Raw genomic sequence first — 16,778 nt, forward strand, 5'->3', positions numbered from 1 at the left:
TGGGGATATCCACCTAATTGCTTCAGGTATATCCTTATTTACCTACCTAATTATTTCCATATTTTCTATGTGTAATAACCTGGCATTTATTGTTACTTACTAGTCATACACATAATCTTCAAGTTGGATATTTAATTAAAGTATCTAGTGAATATCTACTGCATCTACAGATTTCACAGATGTAGGTATTTTTTTTCGTTATGAACATCCAACGTTTAACCTGTGGACGTCGCGAAGTATGATCCAATAGATATTATGTGAACCTCCATTTCATTTTCAGATAAGATAATGAGTTCAATACTATTTCCAAAGTTCGATAATTACATCCCGTGAACGTCTATCAGATGTATAAATCTTTTTATATGTACGTCCATTGATTATCCAGTGAATATTCTCTGTGAGTGGATTGCACATTCATGGTGGAATTCACCGAACGTCCAAAATAGAGGTCTCAGAATATGCTATGTAAGTCTAGATGCCATGAATTTTATCCTAATTTGGACGTCTTCTGGACATCGTTTTTGCATATGGAGTATATCCTATGAATATCAAGTAACAATTTTATTCATATACATGAAAATGTAGCTGTGTTTGGTCACCAACTTATGAAATTCATAAGTACACTATAGAAAAAGTACAAAACAAATTTATAAAATATATTGCCTTTAAGTTGTCTATACCTCTCAGTGATCACTCTTTTTCAGAAATTCGGTCTGTAACTGGTTTACCGAAACTTAGTTTACGCAGAGAACATATAGATATTATATTCCTTCATAAATTGCTTAATTTTAGAATTAATTGCTCAACTCTTCTTGCCCAAGTAAATCTTCATGTTCCCTCTAGAAAAACACGAAATAATCTAACCTTTGCAATAGATTACCATGGTGTAACTATGGAATGCATTCTCCTTTATCAAGAATAGTCATAAACGGGAATAATACAAAATTCGATCTCTTTCATATTTCCGAGGATATTCTTAGAAATAAGTTAAGATATACTTATTCTTAAATTGCTTGTATCTGTCATTTACTTTTATTCTCGCTTCATTTCGATTCTCTACTGTAACTGTTTAAATTGTTCTTACTTATAATTAAATTAGATAAGATTTGTGTTAACAATCTGATATTTGTATAACTTATATTGAATGGGAGTTACCCGTGAATAAAAATAAATAAAATATGAAATCAACTCGGTTGAGATGACCACCGACAGACATAATTCAGAAGAAACAAAATTTCTTTTTACTAGTCGTAATATCCGCCTGCAGTTTATTCGGTAGGCCACCGCGCCACCTACAGATAGAGTCCAGAAGCAATTCCACAAACACAAATTCCGAGCTGGGGGTCAGAATAATAAATATTTTCCGGAGAGGTGCCTACGAAATTCCTAAATTCTGATAGAAATATCAAACCATTCCCTTATATATGAGACCTTACCCAGCTAATGCTAACTCAGACGGTTTATTTCTTGTGAATACAAACAAAACCCCAAACACAGTGACAGGTGCTGCTATACCAATCTGGTATGACATCTGTGTCCAGGATAAAACAAAACTAAATGATGAATATTGAGTAATATGATGTAAATCAATGGATAAAAGAAATATTGGACTAGCACTCATAGAGAAAGGTGGGCCAACCATAGACACATGTTTCTAGTTAAATAGTCTTTGTCAGTAAGTTAAAGCTGAGTGTGAAGGAAAGGCAACATCTGATGGCTAAAAAAGGTTAAAACAAATATATCATCATCAGTAAAGTACAGCCAAGTTTGGAGGAAAAATGGTAAAAACAAATGAATTCAGCATCATCAGGAACCAATTGCGGCTTCGTGGCATCGTTGGAAGACCTTGATCACATTTATCATTTACTACTACAATCATCCAGAAATATGTGGCAAGAGAATTTATGACAGATATAAATCGTACTCTGTTTCAGATTGAATTAAATATAGGTAAGATCCTCCACCACAACCCGCGAGGGTTTATTGTGGCTCACACCTATTCACACTCGACCAAATAAACCCAGCTTCTTTACGAAGCCGATTGGTTTGTATGGTGAGTGGGGACTTTCACGTCAGATGGCAAGAGTACGGCTCTGCAAAATTCTAAAAAGCTAACTCGATCCCCAGCGGCACAAAGTATGGGCTCTGTTGTTTCATCATTTTCCAAAGGGGGCGACACACACTGTCTTCCGACAGTCCGAGTTTCTGAATATGATGATTCAAATGACAGTGACCTGTAAGAAGGCCTGTTAGACATCATAGTTTATCCCTACTATAGTCCAACAACTGTTTGGTATCAATCTTTGACGGGTGAATAAACGCCTTATAACTTTGAATTCAAATTCAAAGAGGAAATTAATAAAATAAATGTCATGCATTTGGTAATTGACTCACTCAATATTCTCCAAAGACAATCCAATCAAATTGTTAATGCATAAGATTTGCAAACATAAATAGTTGATGTTGTTCTAGGTACCACATTAAATTGTTATTGATGATTTTTTTCTACTGCAAAAATTTCTTCTTGCCATGCTATTAGGAAATAAGTTTTTTTTTTAAATATGGCAATCTTCCAAAGAAAGAAAGCAGTTAATTGCTTTTTTTATTTTAGTTGCGCAAAAGCAAGGAAGAACAAACCTCGAAACGTGACAATTACTGTCAATCATTCAATTCGTGGGGGCACCTACTTTTTCAATGTTTTGATCTTTTCAATACGTTATAAACCACATCGGACCTAACGCTTAGTTCTTCCACCATCCCACGCTGCGTTTGTAATGGGTCAGTCTCCACCCGAGTCTTCAAATCCTCGTCCTGGCTTACTATAGGTCGATCACTTCGAGGCTAGGCCGCTGAAAAAAGTTTTGTCACAGTTGGCTGAGCTGAGCGTTTCTTTTCCAGTTTCCAAAAGAAATTTCGCAAACCAGCATTGAACAGTGAGTTCATTAACACTACCATTGCCAAATGCTTGCTTAATGTTCGGGCTGTTTCGGTAGCGCTTTGGTTCAATATGAATTCGTGGAGGAAATTTGTCTGAAAATCGCTTAATGACATCGTGTTAATGACCGTGTTGGGAATTACACGTTAAAAGGTAAGATTTCGGTAATTTTTAGCTCGCACAAGTTTCGACTTCTGAGGGTTGTCTTTCGTAGTGGTGCGACAGCTGGTTAACGGAAAAACAGACTTTAAACAGATATAGCGCTACAAAAACATGTGATACTAAAACGGATAAAACTTTTTAAACTACCTAATATTTGGTAAGACGTTTTCGTCACGAGAATTTTTCTTGTGAGCTTTTTTTAGTCAAACCTTATTGCCAAGATTCTATTAGTTGAAATATTTGTAGCTAAGAAATTAAAGGGGATATCGTATGTTTGTTATAAATAACAGAAAGTTCTCGAAATAGCAGAGAAAATCAATAGAGAAAGAACCATAAGAATTATGACTCATTACCTGCAGCAGGCCCTGAATATTATAACAAGATGACCCGAAGAAGAAGGGCTTAACATAAGCCCATCCAAATCGACCATAGTAGCGTGCACCAAGAGGACTAAAACAGAGGGTCTCGGACCTCTAAAACTTCGAGGTGAAGAAATACAAGTGTCGGGTGGGTGAGGTTAAATATCTAGGAGTAATCCTAGATTCCAAACTGACCTGGAATTAACACTTGGACAGGATAAAGAGGAAAGTGGAGGTAGCACCGATGCTCGCTAGACGCACCTATGGAAAAACATGGAGGCTAAAACCAGACATGGTATATTGGCTATACACGATGATGGTTAAACCCATGATAACATACGCATCTCTGGTCTGGTGGCCAAATATGAAGCAGGCGACCGCCATCAACAAACTAGGCAAGGTGCAAAGACTTGCATGTTTGGGAATGACGGGAGCAATGAGAACTAGCCCAACAGCTGCATTGGAGACACTCCTGAATCTACCTCTACTACTCCTACTAACTACCTCTACCTACTTTGTGATAATGGGGGAGGCTAGAATGGGCCAATTCAGACTGGAAAATTCACCGAACTACAAAAGATCGGACCGAATAGAAATTTCGGAACAAGTGGAGAAGCACATATTTAACATGTGCACAGACCACATGACACCAAAGTACACCTTTAACACAAACTTCACGGCCAAAATCATAAGCCATGAAGAGTGGAAAACAATTAGTCATCCCGAAAACATGTTTGGAAAAAACACCTGGTATACAGATGGATCGAAGACCAAACATGGAACGGGAGCTGGAATATACCGAGGGGATAGAAATTTAAACTACAACTATCCGCTAGGACTATACACATCCGTTTTTCAGGCGGAAGTGTATGCTATATTGCAGTGTGCAAGGCTTATTAATGAGCAGATCAATATTTTTACAGACAGCAAGAGCGCACTAGGGGCTCTGACAAACCCGAAGGTGACATCAAAACTGGTCTGGGAATGCCATGAAGAACTGAATGAACTTGCAAACAGAAACAAATTAACTTTGTACTGGGTGCCAGGGCATTCAGGAATCACAAGTAATGATAAAGCTGATGAATGTGCTAGACGCGGATCATCAACTTCATAAAAAGGTCCTGAACCAGCTCTGGGGGTACCAAAAACATTGATACGAAACCAGATTAGGACATAGACCAATAAGAAGCACACAGAGTACTGGACAAAAGTACCTGGCAACAAACACAGTAGAACCTTCATTAGGTAACCGTCCGAGAAAAGAAGCGAAGAACTACTTCAATATAGTAGGGACCGGCTCAGAATAATTACTGGGTTACTAACCGGTCATTGTCCGCTTAGAGGACACCTGAATAAAATGGGGCTGTATAACGGAGACCTCAGCTGCCGATTATGCAACGAAGGGATAGAAACAGCTCTACACATCTTATGCAAATGTGAGGAACTGAATCACAGGAGGCAGGCAATATATGGACGTACGAAATTACGTCCAGAAGAATATGACGAACATCCAACACGGAACCTGTAAAAACAAGTACAGGGAACGAGACTGATGGAATGGGTGTCATGAGAAGATGGGAGAATAAACGCAATAAGCTGTAGGGTTTTCTGGAGACTTGGACTAAATGGACAAATCAGACAGCTCCCAAGGTACCAAAAAAAAGAAAAAAAAAGACCTCGTTAATCCTTAGCTCACACAAGTTTCGACTTCTGAGGGTTGCCGTTCGTAGCGGTGCGACAGTTGGTTAACGGAAAAACAGATTTTAAACAGTTTTTTTTTAAACAGATATAGTATATACCAGTATATGCCAAAACGCGTTTATAATAGATATTTATTGAGATATGGCGCTACAAAAACGTGACATTAAAAGGGACAAAACTTTTTAAACTACCTAATATTTGGTAAGATGTTTTCGTCACGAGAATTTTTCTTCTGAGCTTTTTTACTCAAACATTATTGCCGATATTCTATTAGTTGAAATATTTGTAGCTGAGAAATTAAAGAGGATATCGTATGTATGTTATAAATGAACAGAAAGTTCCCGAAATAGCAGAGAAAATCAATAGTGAAAGAACCATAATGAATTATGACTCATTACCTGGAAACTCAGATCAATTTTCATCTATTTTGATGAGGTAGCAAAGGAAGTTCACATGCAAAGATATAGGTTATTCATCGTTATTTAAAAATAATCATTTTTTTTGTGATCAAATCGTGAGGTGTAGTTTAAAAAAAAACTATCACATTAAGTAATGACATACTGAGCTACTTTTGATACCTTTTCTAGCTTCAGTTTCTATTTATGCATCAATTGAATCCCATGTTTTGTTTGCTGCTTTTATAGGATTTGTAGGTAAATTTGGAGAACAAGTTGTCAAATAATTTGGTATTGTTTTACTGATCACAGAAAATTGTCGAATCATAACTTATCGGGGTAGATTCAGTAGTCAATTTTTTCAACGAGTTGATTTTCTTCAGAGTACCAAAATTTATATAAATATTATTCTGAAAAATCGACGGCCAATAAAACTAATGCATTTTAATAAAATTTACTTAAATTACGATACCTACAGTGTGACAGTAAAATTTACATACCTAAGAGCAAATACAAGTATTTTCTGACATTTCAGTGTCTTAAGAGTAAAGGTCGTTTTGTTGATGGGTAGATTCTGCAAAAGAAATTTCTTATTCACAGCTGACGACTTAAAAAATATCATATAACTAATCATCACTAAATTAAGAACACGATAAAGTCTGATCATTTAGGAGTACAATCCAATTGAACGATGCGAAGTCGGCAGTCCCCAGAGATGTTATATTGCGAAGGTAATGAATGAATCAGAAATTTTGAATCCTCTAGTATTGAAATCACCTTTTGTGCAGTTGCACAATTGCATATATTAATAGATGATTCAATGTTATTAGTGTCAACTTTTTTATTTGAGAATAATTTGAACTGCTGAGGACACTTTTCAATTCAAGTACAAATGATATCTGCGATGGAATCGGTCGATACTAGATATGAATATCAATAGCTTATTTACGCCTGAATAAGCTATTATATATGTATAGACACACCTGAAGTAGCTATTGTATATGTGTATAGACTGAAGAAGCTACTTTATAGTGAAACATGTGTTGCGTTTTTGTAAAAATATTCAGTGGAAATCTCACAATAAAGTGTTTCTTGAACACAAATGATATACTTGAGTGGAGATTTGTGTGATAGTTTTAACACAGTTTACAAAACTTCAATATTAAAACTCTGACCACCTTCACATTTTTAAAAATTTTATCAAGCCAATGTAATTTTGCATAGATATTTATTATAATTAAAGTGAAGAGGTATACTCCCTCACTAGGATTATTTTGAAGAATTATTACTATTTTATGGTTGTCTTCAAGTCCTCAGCATATTAAATTTATTAGGAAATTGGATATATGTATAAATTTATATGGTAAAATAGGTGTTATGACTGTATCTAAGATAAATTCTATAAAAAGAGTGGAGTGATATTAAAACGAAATGAGAAGTAGAGAGCCAAAACATTTCTTTCTGAAAAAGTAATCTGTCCTAAAAATACACCTGTTTCAAAAACGGGCCATTATTCGATCGTCTCTGGGAACTGACAAAAAAAAATATAATTGTTCACCGAGTGGAAATTCTAAATATGTATAATGCAATATGAACAAATGTGAACTGTACATTTATGATAGCTGAACCACTAACAAATGAAATAAACCGATCAGAACATAAAGAATGATACGAGATACTCCCAACATTAATAGGAACCCATTCGAATATTTATACATACAATCAATATTGAAACAATGAAATGCAAACAAATTATTTATTCAACTGAAATTTCTCATTTTTTTTTTCAGATTCTTAATTGTAAAATTTCTCAGTTGTCATGAGATCTTAAATTAAAGAAAATTGTAATACCTGAGAGAGATTCTGGAGGCATTGAAATCCATCTTGTAAACATATGTTGTATAAAAAACTACGGAAACGACATACAAAAAGAGTACAAATTCCAACACTCCCAGAAACAAACTGCAGGTATAATTGTTTGAAGTTCACTTGTAATACAGCCATTATACTAACATTCCTCTTGTTCTTGAGACTTCCTGACACATCGGGCAACTTTCCGTTTGAACTCTGAATATGATTCTCTCCACTCTTTCTGTAAAAAATAAAAAAACAGTAAGCGCATTCTTCGCATACAGCGCATAATAATAATAATGAATACATTTTTAACACGTGCAGGACTTAATTACAGGAGATGCTTGAAAACTATTTTTCCAAAAATTATAAGGTATTTTTAAATAAGAAATAGTACATCAATGGATTACGTTGGATATAATGCAGCGGGAATATCATTGAGAGATATCACAGGTGATTTAAATGCAATATTTGTCTTGTCAGTATCTAAGTAGAATGTCATTCATATCTAGTCTCATGAGTTGTCAATATTATATTCATTAGAGAAAGTTTACTGGATACTTCTGAATTTTTTTCACTTCCAGGCCCTAATTTTTAATTTTGAAGTACTCAAAAAAAAAGTTATTAAATACCAAAACCATTATCTTGTATCTAATTTTTTGTCGATAGCTTCACTCGAGTTGACATGGAAAGTACCATAATTACATTTGGATTGACCTCAATGATTATATAAATTTTCAGATTTTATCTAGAAATACTTACAGCAGCATCAACATTGGCAGGCGATTCATCGTTTGGATCAGCTAACATTGAAATTACTGATATTAATATAGTCTCTACAGTATGCACTGGTAACCACCGTTCTGAAGCTTTTTCATAACCGAATTTGTCATCACCTGGCTCATGAAGAATGGATATACAAACGTCCCCATTTTTGTCAACTGAAAATTAATAAGTTATAACGAAAATATGTAATAGAGACAATTCTGCAAATTATTTTTATAGAGTACTTCTTGGTGTACTTGGAAAGTGTGAATAAAATATCTAATAGAATAGAATAGAATATTTATTTTGCACAAGGGACAAATTACAAAAATTGATAACCAAGTGTTATGGACACTTTGTTATCAATTTCAGGAGATAATATAGAAACACTAACTGATCAAATGAATTATGAACTAAGAAATGTTTTCAAATACAGGAATCGCAATAAACTAAAACTCAACACCTCCAAAACAAAATATATGATCTTATCAACTGGTTATAAGTTATCACTCATCAACAAACACAACATAAAATTACAAATTGCAGGTGTTGTAATAGAGTTCGTGAGTGAATTCAAATACTTAGGTTTCATGGTGGATAATCATTTATCTCTTCATGCTCAATTTGATTATATATTCAGAAAAATTACTATGAAAATATATTTTTTCTCAAGAATTTCATCTCAGCTTTCGATGTACTCAAAAATTACATTATATAATTGTATAATCCAACCCCATTTTGATTATTGTGCTAGTCTTTTACACTCATTTGACCAAAATGAAGTATCAGCTTTACAAAAGTTACAGAATCGTGGAATGAAGATTATACACACATCGGAAAAGTCTAGGGATATTTTTAAAAATGGCAATTTTTTTTTAGATCGCTTTAGGGAAAAAAAAGTTGACGGGTGATTATTAAACGAATGTAACTTACAACAAACTTTATTAAATGGTCAAAAATACTGAGTGCGCATATAAGCAAAACTAAAAAAAAATATGGTTCTTCTTTGGCACCCCGAAAAAAAATCATAATACAAAAAAAATTGGAATCAGTACAAAGTATGGCCTCCACGCTGGTTTATTACGGCCCTACATCTATCGTGCATCGACAAAATGAGATTGTCAATGTCTTGTTGAGGTACATTTGCCCATTCAGCGATTAAAAGCTCTCTCAATTGAAACGTTGTGTGAATGTTCCCCATATGCGGAGTAATTCTTCGTTGAAGCATGTCCCACACATGCTCGATGGGATTCAGGTCCGGTGATTGTGCTGGCCATGGCAATACATCAACTCCTTTGTTGGTGAGCCAGTCAGTCACTAGACGCGCGACATGTGGACAAGCATTATCGTGCATTAGGTAGAAGTTTTCACCAACAGCACCAGCAAACGAACGGACGATAGGTAGAAGAATGGTGTCGAGGTACTGTCGAGCTGTGAGAGAGCGATTTGGAAAAACGAGATCGGTTCTGCCGCCGATCATGATTCCGCCCCATAGCATTACTGTACCACCTCTGTATGTGTGGACTTCCTGGACGTGTCTCAAACGTTCATTATTTCCAGGTCGTCTCCACAGTCTTACTCGACGAGAATCTGGATGAAATCCAAATCTGGATTCGTCTGTAAACAAAACTGTGGCCCAGTCATTTGCATCCCAGTTTTGATGTTCTTAACACCACTCTAATCTTCTACTGCGATTGCCTCTCGACAAAGGTGGCCTTCTGTTGTGGAGATCTGCTTCATGCAGTCGATTTCTGACAGTATCACGACCAATGGTTACCTGGTGCGTCTGCTGCAACACGTTAACCAACTCAGGTGCTGTGATTGTCATTTGTCTTTTTGCGGTTAAGACAAAAAATAGGTCTTGAACTGCAGTTGTAGCGCGTCCTCGCCCTGGATGTTGTTCGGCTGGACTGCCAGTTTCACGGAAACGCCGCCACAATCGACTGATAACACTGATAAACTGGGAGACCCCCAAAAGAAGAGCTACATCATTTTGTCGCATGCCACCTTGAAGAAGCCCTAGAGCTCTATTCATCTCAGCCAATGGTAAGTGATGGCTTTCCATGTTAAAGCACAATATTTCAAGTTTAATTGCTGAGCAAGAACTGCATAGAATGTACAAACTCGACACTTTCCGATTATTCATTTTAGCCGAAAACCTACAGTTTGTAAAAAACCTTATTAAAAGATTAGTTACCGTTTCTGCAGGCTTTGTTCCACCCATAGAAATCTACAGGGTGGTCGAGTGTACCAATTTAATCGAAATTAAACGACCTCATGCATTTATTTTTATGATATTTAGTATGTTATAAAAATATCCCTAGACTTTTCCGATGTGTGTATTACAAGTGAATAAGTATACCAGTATATCAAATATGTTAAGTAGATTGCAGTGGCTGTCTGTTTCCCAGAGACTGTACGAGTTAGCAAAGATATTCATTTTCAAACTAACACATAACTTGCTTCCAACTTATTTTGAAGAATTCTGTATATATAAATCTCAAATCCATAACCACTCAACAAGAGCGAGTAGCTCCCAAAAATTTCACCTTCCTTGAACTAATTTGACTAATACGATGAAGTATTTATTCTATTAAGGTCTGAATGAGTATAACAATATCCCACTTTCGTTGAAAGATTCAATAAATGTTTTTCAATTCAAAAAAACTCATGAACTATAGTTTCCGAACGAAACTGGTGTTCACGACCGAAACCGAATTTCGGCAACCATCTCAGTTTCGGCCGAAACGGAATCTTCCTTAAAAAGATTATGTTTTGGATGGAAAATAAAGAAAACGTTATTATAATCAGTCAGTCTTTATTAAATATTAGTTGCACTGTAAAAATACTTAAAATAGGTGAGGTGTTTATTTGAGTTGGTGTAGATCCTTCTTTTGAATATTATTGATGGTTTTTCACAAATATTGAACATAAAATTACTTATTTAAGTTGTTACCTAATATCACAACAGGTACTTAATATTTCTGTAATAAACAAAGTAAATCACAAAGTAAGTCACGAGTCACGACATGATTAGGCACGTGGACGCGGCAAAATGTCTTCGTCGCTTGTATGAAATTCAACGCGCCGAACATGACCGATTACAGCGCGGGAACTCCCGAATGCAGTATCGGTTTCGGTCGTAGTTTCGGTAGGTTTGCCGCCGAAACCGAAACTTAACCGAAACTCATTGTTTTGCCGAAACTCGACCAAAACCGAACTTTCGGTCGGACACTAATGAACTATATAAAATTTCATCCCTGATTATCTTTTTTCTGTTTTGTAATATATTTGTTATGTATATCCTCATGTTGAAACCATTCTGTAATCATTGAAAAATGTGTTTCTTATTTGAAAAAAGGCGTTTTTCCAAGTTGTACCATCTGTTTCAGTCTGTGTCACCTCTACTCACATTGTATTAATTGTCGACAACTTTTTTGTACCTCCAAGTGCTTTGTGTTGCCTTGAAGGTAATTACTTGAGTGGACATTTTTTGACCAAAACATCGAAGTTAGTTTATAACAATATCAACAGTGATGGTGACTTTCATATGAACGTAAATTTTAGAGGGCTCCATTTCAAAAACTTATTTAGAGGAAATTTTTTTGAAAGATATCGATGATGTTCTCAGGAGAGCTTTTTGAAGACTCTCTAGGCAGTCTAGGCTGATTTTGTTTCTCTTGCGCAACTCTTATCATGAAGAAAATATCGTGTATTCACTAAGTTCTAGACATCCCTAATGAAAAATGATATTCAAAATTTTTGTGATGTACTGTTTGGAACCTTTGGTGTAGTAATGAATATTACTGGAGTTTTTTCCCAACACCAAATCGTTATTTTTACACCTCGACACGTGTTTCGATCACCAAGTGATCATCTTCAAGAGGAAGATAAAACTAAAAACTACTCAAAACTAAAGCTACTTATACTAATCAGGTACATCATACAGGTAGGTAATCAGTAATACCACCCATACAAGTGTACCACTCTAAATTAATTTCACAATTGGCCTTTCTCTTAGTTTACAATATGTCCTTATGTATGTTTAAATGTTACAGCTATATATAGAACAATTTTCAGCTATATAAAATTAGTTTCACATATTGCCTATCTAAATATATTTACAATGTGTCTTTTTGTAGTAATCAGTAAACCCAACAATATTATTTCAACAATTAATTTAGGGTGGTACACTTGTATGGGTGGTATTACTGATTACCTACCTGTATGATGTACCTGATTAGTATAAGTAGCTTTAGTTTTGAGTAGTTTTTAGTTTTATCTTCCTCTTGAAGATGATCACTTGGTGATCATAACAAGTGTCGAGGTGTAAAAATAACGATTTGGTGTTGGGAAAAAACTCCAGTAATATTCATTGATATTCAACAGTATTTACAGAGAAATGAAAACTCAATGAAAATGCTAAGTTTAGTTTCTTAGAAACTGCAGTAAATACAATGATTTCAATTATGCTTTCAGAAGGGCATTCTGAAGTCTTTCAATACCGCCTTTTTTTAATTTCTCCACTAAATTCTGAGACACCCTGTATAATTTTTTTTGTGAAATGAAGTAAATCAGTTTAAAAACACACATCAGCATTTCAAACACATTATACTCCATATTTTCAAAAATACTTACTATTTGGATGCCAAATTTCTGTAACAAATTTCATCTTCGGTGGCCTTAGTGGATATTCTTTAGGAAAATATAGGTGACATTTGAAAAATCCGCCTTCACTGGAAATGAAAATGAATCAGTGGTAATATAGGAGTTTAGAGAAAATAATTTATGAAGGTAGATCCACACAAGCATTTTGAATATTATCTTATCTGGACTGGAATTTAATGGGGGAATCTTAGTCCTGGAAAACAAGTAATGAAAAACACATTGATAAGATAACCCCCACAGTATGAATAAGCAATGGCATTAAAACAAGACAGTTTCCAATTAGAAATTAAAAGCATTATTAGGAAGGGAAGGGACATTGTATTCAATGTGTGAGCTTAAAAGAATCTTGAGGCATTGCCATTACAGGATTCAATTATACCAATCTCATCAGGAGAGATTAATTTATTTGGGGAAAAAAGGTTTTTTTTGGGAAACTTCCAAGGAATGGAATAAAAAAAAACTATTATAATAACTCTTTATAAAGCTATGTAGATCATACACATATATTTCTTTGGAAGAAAAAAATCCTTCTGAAATAGTATTTTCACATGAACATTGAATTACATAAAGGTGAGGAGTCTTTTCTAAACATATACTTGCAGATGAATATTCAATTTAAAAAAAAATTACTCATTCAATTATTTCATTAGCACCCCATTTTGGGTAACATTACAAAAAGAAGCATTCATTTCTATCAAAAAATTATGATTTTTTCGTTGATGATGGTAAAATAGAAAGCCAGAAATATTTTTTTCAATGAATTATTAACCTGAATATAGTCAATATTCTAGTTTAACTTTTGTGATTTTTCAACAATCAGCTGTGTTCTCTAAAGAATCCTCAAAAGTCAAAATTTGTACAAGCTTTCAAAGTGCAATTCCTACATAACCAACTTATACTGATTCATTCCATAGCTTTTTTTTCAACTTTTTTAAAGTTAACAACATATAATTTCTGGGCAGTATCAGAAGTGAAATTATGACATTGTACACAAATACATCTCAATTTAGAAAACACCATGATAAACAATAATTAAATTATACAAAGTTTTACCAGTCATAGTCACAAAACAATGTTAAATATGCTATGTGCTTTACGTCTGATGAATAAGACTGGTGACAAGTTGACCTGTACCTGATTAAATAACCTGAGGACTTGTATTGCACTGACTGTTAAGAAAAACGTTATCAATTGAAGGATTTAGTACCAACAATTCAGAAAGGATGATTATATACTAGATTTTAATTCAATATAATTATCAATATTACTATAGTATTAGTAGTTGATGGGAGTAATAGATCGATGACAGTGAGAATCTGATGAAGTTCAAAATACTTGCAAGACTTTTGGTCCTTATTTTGAAGTTTTTTACCAGAATTTTTAGGTTACCTTCATCGTTTTCATTGAATTTTAGAAGCGTGCATTCTGAAGAAGTGATTCCATATCTTTTGTTCAAAAGTAAGATTTAATAAATTCAAGTTGGTTTTGCAGTATGGAGAGCAACTTCTTAACCTGTGACATGTTTTGCAGTTTATTGATAGCTCAGTAAATTTTGAATCAAAATTAATATATAGTGTGTAGAGATTCTTTTATGAATTTGAGGCCGTCATTATAATATTCGATTTGCATATAATGGTTGATAAATCTTTAGGAACAAAATAGGAATATTGAGAACAAGTAGCATGTTACCACTCTAGGTTTTTATTCATTCAAGTCAATAATTGTATTGTATATTTAACTTGGATATTATTGTACAAAAACATTTTATTTACTTTTTGCCAAAATTGTATTTGAGTTTGCACAACAGTATACTGTATTTTACGAAATCAAAAATTTATGACAGTCCCAAAACACTACTGTTTGGTACTAGGAGAGTACTGTGTCTCCTGAATACTAATCATGTAGTTACCAGAGGAAGTCAATATTTAAAGAATCAAGGTTTGTCAAGTAATAGCATTGGTGATTTGTAATGTTTTCTTGCAACTATCTAATTCTCGGAATCAATTATATCAACTTCTTAATACTGAAACACAAACCCTTAACACTATTTATTTACTGGTAATAAAAGGTCACAATGTACTTACTATAAAGTATCAGGGGGTCCTATTATGAGTACTTCCCATCTATAGATATCATTGTCATCTATAAGGCCAGCAGAAAAACCCTCTACTGGGTTCTTATTTAGTTCTGAAATAAAAATACTTTATAAGCCTTAAGCTCTTAAGGTCTGAATCAAGAAAGTAACCATAAAGACATACATTTTGCAATTTTGACTACACAAAGAGGCGACATATCCAAAAATAAAAAAAATGACACATCAACTTGTTTTAGAAGTTGAGCATACTTCTGCAGGGTTTCAAGTTACATTTTCTTCCTGAAGAGTATATATTACAATTGAATTGTAATGACTGAATCTCTGGTGAGGTTTTCAAGTGAATATACATCATAAATAAAATATATTTAGAGGTATGCTTCATTTTGACATACAGGATGGGGAAATTCTAGTTATTGATTTTGAATAGCAAAGAATACTCATCAAATTCTAGTATAACCCAAGTGGTTCTTGAACCCGACCACCGAAAATAGTACACAGAAACTATTTTTGTCCAAGGCAGACAAATTTGTTTGAAAAAAAACCGAGGTTGTTCGAGGACGTTTTGGGTTCCTACACAACAAATCTCAAAACTTTATATTTCTTTCACTCTGAAAAAAATGAGGATATCAACATTTTTCACTAACCTGCGAGCTGTTTTCTCAATAGAAGAGCTGACTGTGGTTCTGACATTTAATTACAATTTTAATTTTGAAAGGTATTTTAATCCAACTACAGAGTATTGTAAAATGGCCGGTGTCGATATTGAAAGTTTCAGACCGCATTGACTCAAACATCTGTTATTTCCGGAAAGGTTTGTAACTTGACTAAACGTCAAAGTTGACCTGCCATCTGTAATTGAGAGGCTACACTTGTTTGGTCTGCCGCACTCTGATGTGTTTTTGAAAACACTTGAGAAGGTCTCTTAAAGGGAGTGTCTGAGAATTTTGGATAAAAGATAAAATCAGAAAGTGTTGTCTATACATAATGGGAATACGACCACTTTATTAAAACATATTGCAAAAAACCACCCAAGTGATATTGTAGAAACTAATAATTTAAATCAGACTTTATCGTCATAAAATGAAAATAATATTCCAGTTAATCCGTCACAGTCGTCACTATCTACAATGGAGGTTAAGGCTCCCCAAAAGAGAAGCAAACTCAAACCCACGTGAACGTGCCAAAGAAGATTACACAAAATTCTGGTGACAAAGGATAGTGGAGAACTCTGGGTTTCAACAATATATGAAAGCATTGAACGCTGATTATGAACTTCCAAATAGAAAAAAACTAGTATTGATGATAAATTAAAAATATAAATTGGAGTCGGAATCTTTAAAGAAGTTGGGGGATGTTTGCTGAATCGCTAAGACGTCTGATGTTTGGTCTTCAGATATCACATTTCATAGTAAAAACGAGCTTGAAATCAGTCGTTATTTTTACTTCAGAAATGAAAGAGAACTACATGGCTGAAAACACTGCGAAGGTTATTCAAAGAGTAACGGACCAGTGATATATAAGTTCAAAAGTGGTAGTTAGTGTCACAGATAACGCTGCGGATATTGAAAAAGCAGTAAGTGAATGTTTGAATAAGCGAAATCATTTTTGTGTCACTCTCGCGGTTAAATACTGTATAGAACAAGGACCATTTGAATTGGAAGTTAACAGTAACACTGCTGTCATTTATAACAGTCGGTTGCAACGACATTTGGCGAAATGTCCATTAATTGTTTCGCATTTTAAACATAGTACGAAATTTTCATATGCCTTACTCAAAATACGATTGCAATTGCCAAATGCAAGAGCAATTGAAAGAAGATACAATAAAACCCAAGCAAGACATTGGT

At 34.3% G+C, this 16,778-nt stretch overlaps 1 protein-coding gene and 1 long non-coding RNA gene across 3 annotated transcripts; one reads left to right on the forward strand and one right to left on the reverse strand.

The window, feature by feature from the left end:
• The first annotated feature begins 288 nt into the window (after positions 1-288).
• On the forward strand, positions 289-8,258 carry LOC141485833 (uncharacterized). Its single transcript, XR_012467494.1, has 2 exons — positions 289-465; positions 8,145-8,258. It is a non-coding gene; the product is annotated as an uncharacterized lncRNA (long non-coding RNA).
• Ube2g1 (ubiquitin-conjugating enzyme E2G 1) lies at positions 5,995-15,736 on the reverse strand. 2 transcript variants are annotated; one of them, XM_023173725.2, is made up of 6 exons: positions 15,576-15,736; positions 14,921-15,023; positions 12,807-12,904; positions 8,166-8,344; positions 7,566-7,644; positions 5,995-6,126 (listed from the first exon to the last, which is right to left on the reverse strand). In XM_023173725.2, coding segments are annotated over exons 1-6 (507 nt in total). In that variant the 5' UTR covers positions 15,622-15,736; the 3' UTR covers positions 5,995-6,124. The 2 variants fall into 2 exon arrangements, with proteins under 2 accessions (XP_023029493.1, XP_023029492.1); XM_023173724.2 differs by having other exon boundaries at positions 5,995-7,644.
• Between the last annotated feature and the right edge of the window lie 1,042 nt (positions 15,737-16,778).

The sequence above is a fragment of the Leptinotarsa decemlineata genome, unplaced genomic scaffold (assembly GCF_025532065.1).
Source record: "Leptinotarsa decemlineata unplaced genomic scaffold, Ldec_3_MD MMD2_tig00026340_RagTag_RagTag, whole genome shotgun sequence".
NCBI lineage: Eukaryota > Metazoa > Arthropoda > Insecta > Coleoptera > Chrysomelidae > Leptinotarsa > Leptinotarsa decemlineata.

Coding starts and splice junctions, on each gene's coding strand:
- Ube2g1 (XM_023173724.2), bottom strand. CDS start 15,621: ATGTCAGAACCACAGTCAGCTCTTCTATTGAGAAAACAGCTCGCAG. Junction 15,024..15,575: donor ATTGAGAAAACAGCTCGCAG/GTTAGTGAAAAA, acceptor TTTTTATTTCAG/AACTAAATAAGAACCCAGTA. Junction 8,345..12,806: donor AGAAATTTGGCATCCAAATA/GTAAGTATTTTT, acceptor ATTAATTTTCAG/TTGACAAAAATGGGGACGTT.